This window comes from Felis catus, chromosome C1 (assembly GCF_018350175.1).
Source record: "Felis catus isolate Fca126 chromosome C1, F.catus_Fca126_mat1.0, whole genome shotgun sequence".
Classification (NCBI taxonomy): Eukaryota; Metazoa; Chordata; class Mammalia; order Carnivora; family Felidae; genus Felis; species Felis catus.
In genome coordinates, this window is record NC_058375.1 from 25,099,243 (window position 1) to 25,115,574 (window position 16,332).

Consider the following 16,332-nt stretch of genomic DNA (forward strand, 5'->3'; position numbering starts at 1 on the left):
CTGTTTCTTTATCTGTAAAAGCAGCAAATTACAGCGCCCACTTGACGGGGTGTTTTGAAGATTAAATGAGGTAATATAACAAAAGCGCTTAGTATAGTCCCAGGCAGTGGGCTAGGGCCCAATGAGTATTGGCTGAGAAGCCCCAGACCCTTCTGAGATGGGGATCCCTCCCTCCCTTTTGCTCTGCGGTCCAGTGCTTAGCAGTGAAAAGAAAAAAAGAGGGGAACGCATGTACACATGTATACACACACTCACGTGCTATTCACACAATAAAAATTCTGAAGAATTACAGAGCAATCCTAATCATGCTTTTCCACAGGGTGAGACTATGGGGGGACTTTAACTTTTACATTATATAACTCTGTTTATTGTATTAATTTTACAATCAGATACAATAAAGATATCTAAAAATGGTTGTGTACTACTCTGTGCCAGGCACAGTATCAGGCACTTTTGATCCCTCACCCTTAGAACACCCTTCCCAGGAAGGCCATATTATCCCCATGTTATAGATGAGCAGGTGGAGGCTTACAGAAGTGAAGTGACCTGACCAAGGACACAGAGCTCATCAGCGATGATGCCAGGATCTGACCCCAGTATTGGAGTCAAGTTCAAAGCAATTCTGCTTGGCAGGTCAGGGAAGGCTTCACAGAGGACGTGATCTCTGAGCTGAGCCTCGAAAGCCGATTAGGGCTTCTCTAGGTCAGGGTTCTCAACCAGGGATGATTTTGACCCCAGGGGACATTTGATAAAGTCTGGAGACATTTTTGGTTGTCACAGCATGGTAGGGGGTGGGAGGATGGGGGGGGGAGTGCTACTGGCATCCAGTGGTTAGAGGCCAGGGATACTCCTACACATCCTGCAGTGCACAAGATTGCCTTGCACACAAAGACTTATCTGGCCCCAAATATCAATTAGTGCAGAGTATGACCTAACGTGCTAGAGCTGTCATTTATTGAGTGCTTACTATGTGCTGAATGCAGTACTAAGTTCTTGCAAATGTCATCTTATTTAATCCATCCCCACTGCTGTCAATGAGGGATGGTAAATAACTTTTCTGAGTTTCCACTGCCAGAAAATGGTAGCACCTGGATTGAAGCTGCCCAAGTACAAAGCCAGAGTTCTTAACCTTTCTGCTCTGTTACCTCCAGGATTTATAATAAATGTAAAAGCTCCAGGCCAACCGCTAGGTGGGATGTGAGGAGACTCCAGCTGAGCCCAGGCACAGCCTCCTCTGGCCTCTGGCCTTGGGCAAAGTCCCCTCCCTCCTCCTGGCCAGCCATTTCTCCATCTGTCAAGTGAGGGCTGCACCAAAAGATCTCCAAGGCCCTGGCAGCTCTGAGTCAGTTAGTTTCCAGGAGAGGGGCCCAAGCCCTGGTTCTAGGAACCGTGGGACAGAACCACCAGCAGCTGGGAGAGGAGAGGGTGTGCTGGGTAGGCTCAGCTTCATTCCCAGCAGACAAATGACGAATGAGCCCCACTTCCCCACAAGGAGAGAGAGGCAGGTGGGGTGGGGAGTGGCCCAAACCTCCCCCAGGAGCTTACCTCTCCAGTGGGCGGGGATGTTTCTCTGCCACCTTCTTGCCAAGCCCAAAGGAGGCACCAAAGCAAGGCCTCCTTCTCTCGCAAGGAAGGCAGGTCTGGACATTTGCCCAGCTGGGTACATGAGTTCTCTCAGGTAGAAGGAGAAGGGATGGGAATGCATGCTGACCCAGCCCCTGCCCTGTGCCAAGCATTGCAAACAGCAGGCCCATCTCAGGTCAGCCTCCTAAAATCCTGGGAGGAAAGAATCACTGTGACCCCATTGTACCGGCCAGAGCGTCAAGGCTTACATGAAGGGACTTGTTGAGTCACACACTGGCAGTGCTGAAGGAAGGTTTGGAACCCAAGACTATCTGACCACAGGACAGTACATACTAGAAGGTAGGTGAGTGGCCCTCCTGTTCTTTTCACCCAGGAGTAAAAGTGTTTCACTAACATTTGGAGAAAAGATATATTTAATTTCTCCTGCATTCCCCAGGACGTGGAATGGACTGCAAAACACCAAACACAATAGTTCTGACTTCTTGGTTTGCAAACAGAGGAACCCAGGCTCAGAAGGCAGAGGGCTCTCCAGTGAGAAAGTCAGACAGAGAGAGGAGAGGCTGAGTGATGGAGGAGGAATCTGGCCTGGGGCAGGCTGAGCTTTCTAGTCTGGCTCTCATTGTCTGATAGTGTGGCTTTGGGGAAGTTACATTAACCTCTCCGGACCTCAGTCTCCATATCTATTATAAGGATGAGGTTGGACAGATAGTTTCAAACAGACTCCCTTCAAACCCCACAACCTGCACCAAGCTATGTCAAAGGTTCTCTCCTCCGTTTATGGGACCTCGCAGATGGAGAGGTGGGGCTACAAGGGCCTGGCACAAAAGACTCTGGAGGTGGAGGGCCCATGCCAGCCTGTGCAAGCTCCCAGAGCCCCCAACTCTTGCTCTCCATCCTCACAGAGCCAGACTGGGAGGGAGTCAGTAATGGTTTGGGGATGAAAGGAACAGGGCGGGGAGGGTGGTAAACATGGGACCATTTCTCCTAGGCCAAGGGTCATCCATGGGTATCTACTAAGTGCAGGTTGACTTACAGAGACTTATGTACAAGCATAGGGGGAGGGGGCTTCCTACAACATAGGGAAAAGTAGTTATTTAATTCCTGCTTAAGCATCTCAAGGGTCAGGGAGCTCAGTCTCCGCCAAGTTAGCCCACTGCATATTCAAAAAATGTTTGAGTGAAAAATCTTCTGCTTCTAAAGGCTCCACAGTCTGGGCCAGCTCAGGCCAGAATTAGTCATTTATTATTCAAACTTTACTGATATGTACTGATGTGCCAGGCTTTGGGGCGATAGATATGATGAATAAGAGACTTCCCCTGCTCTTTGGGAACTGTGTGCTAGACTGGTCAAGGCCAAAGAAACGGGACTGCAGGATTGAAACAGTTTAGGTTGAGAAGATTCTAGGCTTCCAGGCTGAAATAAGCTTGGGTGCCATTTTATTAAACACAGTAAAATGGGTATGTTTGCTACAAGATTTCTCCAAAACCTTTAATATGCAAAATGTACATGAAGAATCCTCCAAGGGAGGTAGAGATAATATACTATATTTTCCCAATATACCTGATCTTGGAACACTACTTTTTAAAACATCATACTTATCAACAGAAGATATTTACAGAAATGTGGCTCTAACGCAATTGTTTTTCCCTCTTTTGGCTGGGGGAGCTTGGGAAGGCTTCCACAGAAAGGACATTTGAGCAGGGCTTTGAGAGTTGAATAGGAGTTGGTCTGTTTCGATGGGAAGGTTTGAGGGAGATCAGTTATAGTCTTAGGCTGACTGAACTCAGGTTACCCCTGCATATACTGTTTCATTTAGTCTTCAAAGGTCTTGATGAGGCCAAGGAGGTCATCAAAAGCTCTTGGAGACTCCTAGAGGTCCATCCCCCTCCCTTTTCTTGAATCACCTCACCTTAGGGTCTTATTTTCTAAATCTTGAATCTTAAGTCCTGTTCCCACTGTCAACCTGGCCCCTGGTTTAAACCCAAAATAGTTCTTACAGTATCTGGACTTGATCCCATCTTTAACCCCTCAGACACCTTGGCCTAGCCAAACTCATCCTCTTGGTACCCAAACTCATCCTCTCAGAAGTTTGGGGATGACCATAACTTAGGCTCTCTCTCAGATTTAACTCTGACTTGCCCAGCACAATTTAGTCCTGGTACTGTCCCCTAAGGTCTTGGTGCACACCTGATTGAGTCTTGCCCCATTGTGCCCCAAGTCGGTCCCTCAGCTACTCCAAATAGTCCTGACCCATTCCCGGATGGCAGTCCCGCCCCCTGTCTAGCCCATTCCCATCTGTTTGTCCCGAAGCATTCATTTGTGGTCCCTGCTTCCAGGTCCAGGCCGCATGGGCCCTGACAGTGGCCCTGCTCTTGCCAGCTCTGATCCTTCCCCGTCCCCAACCTTGCCCTGAGCCCGTACCTGGGCCAGCTCTGATCTCATTTGTCCCAGCCGTAACACCCTGTGGGTGACCTCTCCCCAACCACGGACCCGCCCCCACTTAGAGTCCTTCTCAGACCCCTCCGGGTGCAGAGGGCCCTAGGCCCCGCCTCCAACAGTCCGCCCTCTCGCCGGGGCCCCGCCCCGTTCCCCGTCCCGTCCTAATTCTGATAGGGCCCTGACCCTGCCGGCGGCCCCGCCCCATGACAATTCCGACTTGGCCCAGCCCTAACCCCGCCCCCTGCCCGGCCCTCGCCCCGCCCTCGCCCCCGCCCCCGGCCGGCCGGGCTGCTCACCTGCAACTCCTCGAAGGCATCATCGATGCCGGTGACCTGGTGCTGCTCGTGCAGCGCGGGCTCGTCGCAGAAGAAGCAGAGCAGCGCGCGGTCCGTGAGGCAGAAGAGCTTGACCTTGTCGTGCGCCTGGCAGGGTCGCGCGGCGCGGCGCGCGTTGAGGATGGCGTCCAGCGGGAAGGCGCTGTAGCGCTCCACGATGTTGGCCAGCTTGAGGCTGGGCGCGAGCGCGGGCTCGGCGAACGTGCGCCGGCACTCGGGGCAGTCGCGGGCGCCCTGCGCCTCCTGCCTCACCCAGTGCTCGGTGATGCAGCGGCGGCAGAAGTAGTGCTCGCAGCCCAGGCTCACCGGGTCCTGGTAGATGCTCAGACAGATGGAGCAGAGCAGCTCGTCCTTGAGGCTGCACGCCATGGCGCTGGGGGCGGCGGAGAGGGGCCCTGAGATGCAGGGGGGGCCGCTGAGAGAGCGCGGCGCTGTCGGGGGCAGCACCGAGAGATGGGTGCGGGGAGCAGGTGGCGAAAGGCAGGAGTAACAGCCACAAGAGAAGGAAGGGGGCCTGTCCGGGAGGGAGGCGGGCACGCGAAGAAGAGGTGCAGGGTAGACACTAGCCGGCGTGCGAGTCCAGAAAGGTGGTCTCGAGGTAGTGGGTGACTCGGAGCGATGGGTGCTGGAGGGTGGGGGTCGTAGGTGTATGAGGGAAGGGGCTCTGGCAAGGAGGTTCTAGAGGAAAGGACAGTCTGAAAGGGTGGGCACTGGGAGAAGAGGATCCAGGAGGGGGCGGAGGCCTTAGGGGGGCTGAAATCCCGGGATGGGTGCAGTGGGGGGAGGGGGAGAAGCTGGGATGGGGAATTCTGGGGAAGGGGGAAGCCAGCTGCGCCGCGGCTGTGCGTGGCAGAGGAGAGGAGGGGTGCGAGCACGCTCAGCTGCCCGATCCCGGCCCCAAGACCCTGCCCGGCGTTGCCCCTTACCCTGCCGGCTCAGCGGCCACTGCTCCGGTCCGAGCGCAGCCTCTCAACCCGGAACCAGCCGTGCGCGAGCTGCCGGCGGCAGTGACTCCCTCCCCGCCCCCGCGGGCCGGGCCCGGGCGACTCCGCCCCTGCGGCGGGCGGGGGAGAGGAGAGGCGGGGCCAGGCCTCCAGCCTGCGGACCCCCTCCCCGCCCCCACTGTTCCCCTACTCCCCCGGGGACCAAAACCCAGCTGTTCCTTCAGGATCCGCTCACGGAACAAGAGGCACGTCTCGCTTAGGGTCCCTGCGGCGGGTGAGGACAGCTAATTTAAGAGGATAACGAGTAAATAAGGAGCATCTTTCTGGATCATCGACTTGAAGATTTGGGAAAAATAATACGTTTTATTAAAACAAACAAGGATATGTTTATCATGTAATCTCTATAGAACACAACTTTTGCATAAAACGTAAAAAGATACACTCGAGAGAAATGCCCTGCTTGCTTAGAGCAAGTTCAACATTTCCTCTTCACTTTCTTAAGGAGTGCTTGGAGGAGCTGGCTACTGTCTGACCCAATGAGTTGCCTCCATTCAGCAAACATTTCCGGAGTGCTATATTTGTGTGTGTGTGTGTGTGTGTGTGTGTGTGTGTGCGCGCGCGCGCGCGCGCGCGCGCGCCGCGGGTGGGGGAGAGGGTGGAGCTGGAGAGAAGGAGAGAGTAATTGGAGACCTTATCTTGTATGCCAGATGGAGAGGGGATAAGGGATTTCTAGATAGAGGAGACAGCCTATGCAAAAGCACAGAGGCGTGAAAAGAGAGGCACTTTGAGGCAAGTGCAAGTAGTTCTGCAGTGTTGGGGTTGGGGAGGGGAAGGCAACGAGTGGAGGGTGTTGAGGGTCATGGTAAAGGGCTTCCTGAAGGCATTGAGCTTTCAAGTAGGGGCATGACTTGGTCTGATGTAGGTGTCAAGGAGTCAAGGAGATGCCCGCAGCAAGGTGAAGAAGGCAGGGACTCTTTCTGATCTGTCTGCACATGCGCAGTGCTTGGTACACGCAGCTGAATGACAGCAGCAACATTGTCGACTGCAGGAAGAGAGACTGGCCCCAGTTAGGTCACTGTTGTCACAGTGCCTGCAGGAGACCTGAACTGGGGCCATGACATTGGGGAAGGAGAGAAGACTATAGGGTATTGAGAGTATAGACACTATGGAGTTTAGTAATGGAGCATGGCTCCCCACTTTCTGCCTTCTCCAGAAAAGTCTTCACTGGAGTTACACTTCGTTGAGGTACAATTTAAGAAACAGTTTGAATTTACTTCTCTGCTGTTTACGTTACGTTCCCTCCCTCACACGACCACCTACCCGGTCCGGTGTCTCCATCATTGCCAGAAACAAGTTGGTACCTTAATGCGAAGACTTTTTCTTGCAGTCGGAGTCTGATTTTGCTCAGGTGGGTCTCTTCCCCAAGTGACCAAGGGAAGGATGACCCCAGCCCAGTCTGGCAGTTAAGTCCCTTTTGGTCCAACTCCATTGTGGTGGTTGCATTCCTCTTGCCAGTGATACTTTGGGCTCGGACATGTAGATCTGGCCTGAAAAACCAGAGGGCAAGCCTATGGTGGGGAGGTGACTTCTGCTGAGGGTCTCTTCCCTTTCAAAAGCACTCTGCCCCCTTTGCTGATTGTGGATGTGTTTGGTGGTGATGCTCGGAGTTGCCACAGTTTACTTGCTCCCACTCTGAGGATGCAGGCAACGCATGACTGAGGTGGGGGGAGTCCAAGGGAAGAAGGGCTGGTGCTCTGAAGTAGAGCCTAGACCTTTGGATATATGAGGTGGCCCACCTTATTGCTTAAGCAAGTTTAATAATTGTGTGCTGTCACTTGGCAAACAAAAGAATCCCAAATAATATACTGATATGCACCCCCAATATTTTTTTGTAAGGAGGGCGGGGTATAGATTATTGAAGCATTTGAAGCGAAATGAAAAAAAGCCTTGATGACAGGTGGATGGGCTTCAGTTATTCCACGTGTAATCTATCCCCCTCTTCTATAGCAATATAGTAGCTGGCCACAGAGCTGGTCTGCTGGAGACCGCACTTCCTAGTTGCTATCGCTGCCGAGAGTGGCTTTGTGACTAAGTCCTTTCTAATAGAACGTAAATAGAAACAGTGCTTAAGGCACTGGGGCTTTTGCTCTGCCATGCTCCATTTCCTCTTCCCTCGAGGTGGAACACAGATGTGCCAGGGACCCAGCTTCCATAATGCTTCAAAGGGGTTGACAAAGCAAAAATAAGGAAGGAGGCTGGGTTCTGAATGACGACACGGAGTGGAACCACTCACCAACGTGGACTAGAGAAAGACAAATAAACGTCCACTTTGGATAAGCCATTGTATTTCGGGTCTATTTCTTGCAGCAGCTTGGCCTAGTCCATGCTATCCCGTAGCTGTTTTCAGAAGCTCTGATACTATGTTAGCTACTGCCTGAATCTTTTCAAGTAGCTAAGTTCCTCTTGCTCTGTAGCTGCAACCCCTTCCCAAGTGTGGAGAATATGGTCTTCTCTGGAAATAATTTCAGGAAAAAAAGTTCTTTTGAAAACTATCCAAGAGATCTTGTTGAGTGGAAAACACACACACACACACACACACACACACACACACACACACTCAGACACAGACACACAGTCACACGCATGCACACAGGCATTATCTGCCTAGGAGAAATCTGTAAAACTCTGCAGGAGTTCCAGCAGTGTTTATCTTTTTTTTTTATTTTTATTTTTAAAAAAAATTTTTTTTCAACGTTTATTTATTTTTGGGACAGAGAGAGACAGAGCATGAACGGGGGAGGGGCAGAGAGAGAGGGAGACACAGAGTCGGAAACAGGCTCCAGGCTCTGAGCCATCAGCCCAGAGCCTGACGCGGGGCTCGAACTCATGGACCGCGAGATCGTGACCTGGCTGAAGTCGGACGCTCAACCGACTGCGCCACCCAGGCGCCCCCAGCAGTGTTTATCTATGGGCCAGGATAATGGAGGGGACTTGAACTTTTACATAGTATGCGTAGCTCTATTTACTATTTAATTTTGTGATCAGAAAAAATAAGTACACAGTCAGATGTCAATGTCATTATTCATGATTTCCTTATTTGCAAATGTACCTGCTTGTAAATTGATCTGTAACCCCAAATCAATACTTGAGGAACTCCTGCAGTCATTTAAGGATCTACGCACGCGCAGAGTACTGACCCTTTCGACTTGTCTGACACTCGTGTTCTCAGCTGAGGTCCAACAAGGTGACCAGGGGATATTCTGCCTTCTTGTTTCAGCCCTCCTACCGTAAACAAGTGTCTTTGTCATGGTGTATTCAGTGCCATGTTTTCATCATTTTTGTGCGCTTTGTTGGTGATGTCGCTGTTTAAACTGACCCCTGAGGGTCGCACTGAAATGCTGGCCGGTTCCTAAACCCAGGAGAGCCGTGTTGAGCTTTAGGGAGAAAACACGTGCATGTGGTGGATGAGCTTCCTTCCGGCCTCAGTTACGGTGCTGTTGGTCACGAGGTCAATATTAATGAATCAACAGTGCATATTAGATATGGTGTCTTTAAACAGAAACATACATAAAACAAGGTTATGCATTGATTGGCTGATGAAAATGTGGCCGGAGGCTCGCAGGAACCTAACACTGTATTTCCTCAAGGGGCAATGATTCAGTCAGTATTCCCTATTTCAATCTTTATGGCGACTTTAGAGAACCCAGCTACCATGAATAACGAGTGGACTGTATTTAAAATTGTTGTGTTTAGGGGCGCCTGGGTGGCTCAGGCGGTTAAGCGTCTGACTTCCGCTCAGGTCACGATCTTACGGTTGGTGAGTTCGAGCCCTGCGTCGGGCTCTGTGCTGACAGCTCAGAGCCTGGAGCCTGCTTCAGATTCTATGTCTCCCTCTCTCTCTCTCTGCCCCTCCTCCGCTTGTACTCTGTCCCTCTCAAAAATAAATAAACATTAAAAAACATTTTTTTAATTGTTGTGTTTAACGGCATCCACCAGGATAAGGACCAACAGCCATATCCCTTTCCATGCAGATACCTACCTCCGGTTCAGGTTTACTCAGAGCAGGAGGGGCAAGATAATGAGCATTAACTGAGCCTCTCCTGTGTGCCAGGCGCTGTGCCTGGTGTTTCATGGCGTGGTTTCATTTAATCCTCACCACTGCCATCCAGACTGGCTGTTTTTCTCCCCCTTTGCAGATAAGGACACTGTGGCTCAGAGGGGTGAGTTACTCGCTCAGAGCCAGGCCAAGTAGGAGGCACAGGCTTCTCCACCCAGAGCCGCTGGAGAAGATTTCATGGTGTGCAGCCTGGAACTGGGCCAGATCTGGGCCCTCAGCTCCATCCAGTGGAGCCCCTCCCCATTCCAAACCCTTGCCTGTCTCCTCAAGCCCTGCAGATTCACCCCTGCTCCCTTCTCTGTGGGGGACCTTGCCTTCCACTCCAAGAAGAAAATAGAGCCCCTCTCTGGGGACTTCTCAACTTCCAGTCTCCTTCAGCCTGTCAACTCAGCTATAGAAATACCTCAAGTCCTCTGTGAAATGAGGCAGAGTGTAATATAAACAAATGGATGAAGTCAATGCATTTATAACTTTATTCGTCCTCACTTCCTTCCCCCTCGCCTGAGGGTGAAGTGTGCCTTCTGTTCAAAATGAATTCCTCCACCTGGGTCCAGGTCCAATCCCCTCAGACCTCCTCTGGGACCCAACTCCTTCAATTATCCCCCTCTCCACTGTCTTTGTGTCTCCGCTGTCAGCATTGGCCTCTTTCCCTCAGCCAGTGAGCACACTCAGGTTACTCTTCAAACAGCACCGTCCACGGTCCCCACACCTATATAGCTCCCACCTCATTTCCCAGCCTTAAAAAATTTTTAAAAACATTTTTTAAATGTTTATTTATTTTTGAGAGAGAGAGAGAGAGAGAGAGAGAGAGAGAGAGAGAGTGCGCACAAGTGGGGGAGGGGCAGAGAGAGAGGGAGACACAGAATCCGAAGCAGGCTCCAGGCTCCAAGCTGTCAGCACGGAGCCCAGCGCAGGGCTCGGACCCAAGAACCTCAAGATCATGACCTGAGCCCAAGTCCGCTTAACCAGCTGAGCCACCCAGGTGCCCATCCCCTGCCCCCCACACCCTCCCCTGCCGTTCATCAGCCATGACAGCTTGGCTCTGCTCCCTGCCACTCATTGAGGTCGGTAATAATCTCCTAATTGCCAATTAAAGAGAGCTGCTAATACACAGTTGCTACTGCAGAAGAACAAAACACAGAGAAAAATTAAAAGGAAAGTTGAAATATTCATGATTACACCACCTAGAAAGAGCTATTATCAATACTTGTTTATATCCTTATAGACATTTTCACCTGTTTTACGTGTGTGTGCGCGCACACACAAGGGAGGAGGAGGTGGCAGGAGAGAGAGAGAGAGAGAGAGAGAGAGAGAGAGAGAGGGAAAGGGAGAGAGATTTTTTTTAAAAAAATTCAAATGAGTTCACTCTCTAAATCATTGCTTTTCAAAGCCTGGTCCTTGAACCAAATGCATCTTAGCATTGGTTATTCCAAGAGCTGACCTTGAGATAAGGAGTGGAGTGAAAATAGTTTATTTGGGAAGTGTAAGCAACACTGAGAAAGTGATCCAGGGAAGGGGAGGGCACGCTGTAATGCAGCACTGTTAAGTCAGCTAGCACAGTGGGTAACTGCAGATTTTAGTTTTAGAAAAACCATTATTGTATCCTCTGGTAGAAGCATTCTCCCCCTGCCCTTTGAGAACTAAGATCTCTAGGCTTAAGGGTTTGGGGTAGAAAGCATAAATTTATCAAGCAGGACAGTGAGAACAAAGGTGAAAGAGGCCACTTCCTTTGTTTCCAGACCTGTATATTCTACTGATCAGGGAAATAGCATTTATATAATGGCTATTGGCTCAAAGTATAGAAATATGTCTTCAGGCAACACGTCAACCCTGTCTGTAAGTTGGTGCCTTGGTTATACCTTCAAGTGGTTATTCCAACATCTTCTTAGTATGGTTGGTTCTGGTTGATATGGTGTATAGCAGGACCAGTGGATAATACGGTCATGTGACCACGTCCTCCATGGTCACGGGCGGGGGCGGGGGGAATGTCGTGATGATAAATTAGATACTCTGGGAGCCTCAGAGAGTAATGCTAGCCAAGACGCTGTGGACTGAGAAGACAAACCTGTACAAATCTCATGAAGTCATGGAAGAATCATAGCCCCTCCGTGACGGTTGGGCTCATTGTAATTCACCTGACACCACGTGGCTGGGTGCTCTCCTCAAGGGGTGATAGCATATCAAGAGCATGGCGTCAATCTTTGCTCTAACAGGCTGGACATTTAGTAGCAGTAACACCTAGATCGCTTTTGGTGAGAGGGAGCCCGTGCCGTTGGGCCACGTATGGCTTCCATCAAGTTGAGACACTCTTTGAAGTTCTGCCTCCTAGGAGAATGTCCCCTTTCCACTCTCCTGCAGGACACCCCTGAGTGGGGCTGCAGATCAGCAAAAGTTGTGTTTTGTTCTGTGTCTTTTACTAGCCTATGGGGCTAACCTGTCCATAAACCGGGCCCAAGCGTTCTCCTCCTCTGCAGCTGGTCATAAGGAATCCCCCATGAGTTATAGCTGTGAGCTGAGGGCGAGGCTTCAGTGAAAATAGGGTCACCACGTGGGGTCTGGCCTGCTCGTGTAATTCCTCTGTGACCTCTGGGCCTGCTCAGGCCTGGTCTTGAACGTCTCATTTCCATCCCATGATGCCTTGCTGTTGCAACTGTCCGACTTTATGACTTGGTGAATCTGACAGTACATAACTTACCCTGGGAAACTCTGGCCACATGGTCAGTTGATCTCTCATGGTCAATTGCTCAGTCTCTATCAGAATCTCGCAGCACACCAGGAGTTGGTTTTCAAATACTGAATGGTTTCCTGCTCCAGAAAGCATATTCTTGCTTCAGATACCTAGGGGTCTGCACTGAAGCCTCCCACTGGGCTGGTCAAAGGCTCCATATGTGTCTTTACCTACTTCGATCACCATGGCATCTGATAAATGGTTCGGAGTAGCATTCCCACATGAGATATATGTTGTCTCCAAAATCCAGAGGTCCACTGAGTGCCTCTGCCTTGGTGATAAGAGACACAAAGCACAATTACTTGTCTATTACTTTGAAGGGGATGTCTCTGCATGTCCTAGATCACTGAACCCCTAGAACGTTTACTGTTGTTTCAGATCCCTGAATCTTTTTGTCTCCTACCCACTTGCGCATATGTCTTAGAGGGCATCCAGAGGACTTGCTACTTCCTCTTCCCCAAGTCTGATTCATATGATCTCACCGACATAGTATTTCTCAGAAACAGTATGAGGTTCTGAGGCACGGGAGGTACCATACTGTGACAGACTGGGAAAGTTAGCATCGCCCTGAGGCACAAGTATGAATGTATACTGCCGTCATCCCAAGTGAGTGCTAATTATTTCTGATCTTCCTTCCTGAAAATGAGCGGGGGAGGAGGGAGGTAAATGCGTTTGCCAGGACAGTTGCTACAAACCAAGGGCCAGAGGTTATCTTGGTCTGTTTTGCTTAAGAGAGCACATCTCGCACAAAAATGGCAATTGAGGCTACTGTTCAGTTAAGCCTATGGAGGGCACCATCACCCACCATGATCTGTTTGTGTGGTTTTCATTTTTATTTCTGCAGTGGCCCATCTGAATTAAACAGGAATACCATGGGGACTACTGCTTCTACAGTATTCAAATCTTTGAGGGAAGCGCTAATCTCTGCCATTCACCACAGAGTGCAGAATTATTTCTCATGAACCACCTTGTCTGGGGGTATGGGTGCAATTTCAGATGCTTCCACTCCACCTTCCTACTATTATGGATCTTTCTGTACAGATCAAGAAACCAATGTGAGGTTTCTTTCAGCTAAATTTATTCATCCCAGTTTTGGGGGATGGGCAAACGATCACAGGAGAGTCTGCAGACCCAACGACCTACTGTGGGATGGGCTTTGGCCACGACTCCATTTGTCATCTTGCTTCCAAATGTCCCCATTTTAACAGGACAGCCATGTCCTGGATACCCTGGTATTAGTGTCAGCCCAGATCCTGTATTCAAAAACCATAGACTCTGGGACGCAGCAAAGGCGGTCGTAGAGGAAAGTATATAGCAATCCAGGCCTTCCTAAAGAAGGAAGAAAGGTCACAGATACACAACCTAACCTTACACCTTAAAGATCTGGAAAAAGAACAGCAAATAAAACCCCAGACCAGCAGAAGACAGGAAATAATAAAGATTAGAGCAGAAATTAATGCTATCGAAACCCAAAAAACAGAACAGATGAATGAAACCAGAAGCTGGTTCTTTGAAAGAATTAACAAAATTGATAAACCACTAGCCAGTTGGATCAAAAAGAAAAAGGAAAACACCCAAAGAAATAAAATCAGGAATAAAAGAGGAGAGATCACAACCAACAGAGCAGAAATAAAAACAATAATAAGAGAATATTACGAGCAACTATACGCCAATAAAATGGGCAATCTGGAAGAAATGGACAAATTCCTAGAAGCATATATACTACCAAAAACCTTAGAAACATCTGGGTATTCTTCACTCCCCAGTGTACAGTTAGTGTGGATAAATGGCCATAGGTCCTTTTGGGGAAAGAGTGGAGAAATCAGTTCTGCATATACTTACTTGGCATTGCATGGTCCTTTCCCAAAGGAACCCAGTCTTTCCCTCAAACAATAGGCCCTTGGTCTAAGGACTAACTGAAGCATGGAAAATGGGTGAGGGAGAGCAATTTTCCACTACGATGGCTCACATCAGCCTTCAAAGCACATGCTCTTAATAGGTTTTAATTATATGGGTCAATAATACCATTGTTGGTTGCCCATTGATCTCACCCTTTGGAACTCTAGGGTCTATTAGCTATCCCTCAGATCCCTGTGGGTAAGGGCCCCTTGGTAGACTTTCCATCCACCTTGCCTCTGATGGTCGAGTGCTGCCACCTGGCCTCTGCTGTTCTGGAATCCCATTGTCACCATGAACACACACTAAGGAGACCAGTCCCATAGCAGCTTCCCCAACTGTTCACTTAGCTTAGAAAGAACAACCACCACTGAGCTGCTCCATGATGCCAACACCCCCTTCACATCCCAGCTCATTTCTTACCACTCCAGTGAAAGGGGCATACTGGGAACATACTCAGCTGGAGGGTCCTCTGGTTTTCAATAATATGTTTCTTCTAGCGGGCCCCACCTCTTGGAACCTTTCCAAGTTGTAGCAGTTCATGGATTTCTACATCCTGTGTTGTAGCTGTTCTCTCCGTCACTTGTTAAGCTGTAGCCTCTTAGCACCAAACCCACCCTTGTATGATGTGTTGTGTAGTGTTGGAGCAGACTTGGAAATTGAAAATCGCATTCAGCATTCACCTGTTGCTCCCGGCTGTGCCCTGCCCCTAGGAGTGCAAGAGGGAGTTGACCGGGCTGAAGCAGGGAGGAGGGATTTGCTCTTCCTATTGGCTTCCTGTTTCTTTTTTCTTTTTAAAAAATTTTTTAAAATGTTTATTTTTGAGGGGCGCCTGGGTGGCGCAGTCGGTTAAGCGTCCGACTTCAGCCAGGTCACGATCTCGCGGTCCGGGAGTTCGAGCCCCGCGTCGGGCTCTGGGCTGATGGCTCAGAGCCTGGAGCCTGTTTCCGATTCTGTGTCTCCCTCTCTCTCTGCCCCTCCCCCGTTCATGCTCTGTCTCTCTCTGTCCCAAAAATAAAAAAAAAAATGTTTATTTTTGAGAGACAGAGACAGAGTACGAGCAGGGGAGGGGCAGAGAGAGAGGGAGACACAGAATCTGAAGTGGGCTCCAGGCTCTGAGCTGTCAGCACAGAGCCCAACATGGGGCTTGAACTCATGAGCTGTGAGATCATGACCTGAGCCCAAGTCGAACACTTAACTGACTGAGCCACCCGGGGGCCCCTGGCTTCCTGTTTCTACGAGCATCCCCCCAGCAAAGGTTCTTGCCCTGTGTCAGCAGTCCCTTCCCTGAGCAACAGCTCAAGGCAGCCTGTGGGTTCCCACACTTCAGTGCCCCTCCCCAGAAGCCTGAGTTTCAGTTTCTTGGAATCTCTCCTTGAAACTTTTCAATTTTGGTAACTTCACCCTCTTACCTTATTTCACCAGCCTTGGGCAGGGCATCTTCTCCTGTAATTGGTACTTTTGTGATAACTTAGTTCTTGTTCTCTCTTCTTACCTTTTCACTAACCTAGTTAATAGCATCATACCTACTTAACAATACTATCTGTTCAATTCGCTCTGTTTAAATTAGTGCTGTGGTTTCTGTCTCCTGATTGGACCCTGGATCCTGTTTTTTTTTTTTTTTTTATCCCCCCTCAAGTTCCAGGGAGCTGTCCCAGCGCCAGGTGCCCCTGCCAGGATGATAGACCCAGAAGTCAGGAGAGTGACTTCGTGTTTACAAACTCCTCCCCAATCCAGTCCTCTGTTCCCTTTCCCCTCCCAAATTAATACCGTCCATATCCATTCCCAGGCCTGTTCTCCAGATTTGGCACCTGTTAGCCAGATCCTGCGGTTCTTTCTGTAAAAATCCCATTTCTCCGGGAAGAGCTAGTACTTCCTCAGTGGTGCCGTGCTGAGACCTGGTCCTGGTATTGATTGGCCTAGAAGTCACAAGAGAACATGGGAATAGGCAAGGTGTCTGCCTTAGGCGATGCTCTGTCATGGAGGTTTTCTGGCTTTCATGCCATACCCTAGACTGGTAGCTGGCTAGTCAGAGATCATCATTTTCTTCTTTCCTCCTTCTCAGCCAACAAACTCCACCAGTTCTCTTAATTCCCATTGCCCCACACCTCTCAAATGCTGCAGAGAATGTATAAACCATTATATCTCCTGACATGTCTAGCCTAGCTCAAGTTTACCACAAGCGAGCGTTCTTATTTTATAAGGTTTTTTTAAATGTTTATTTATTTATTTATTTATTTATCTATTTATTTATTTATTTTGAGAGAGGGACAGAGAGCGTGAGCAGGG

At 49.6% G+C, this 16,332-nt stretch overlaps 1 protein-coding gene across 2 annotated transcripts in view; it reads right to left on the bottom strand.

Moving 5' to 3' along the window:
• TRIM62 (tripartite motif containing 62) overlaps positions 1 to 5,391 on the bottom strand; it is a 30,894-nt gene extending 25,503 nt beyond the window's left edge. Inside the window, exons 1-2 of one of the 2 annotated variants that reach the window (XM_011284638.4) lie at positions 5,285 to 5,391; positions 4,320 to 4,753 (exon numbers count right to left, since the gene is read on the bottom strand). In XM_011284638.4, coding sequence (XP_011282940.1) covers positions 4,320 to 4,727 — 408 coding nt within the window. In that variant the 5' untranslated portion in view covers positions 4,728 to 4,753; positions 5,285 to 5,391. 2 annotated transcript variants of the gene reach the window in all.
• Between the last annotated feature and the right edge of the window lie 10,941 nt (positions 5,392 to 16,332).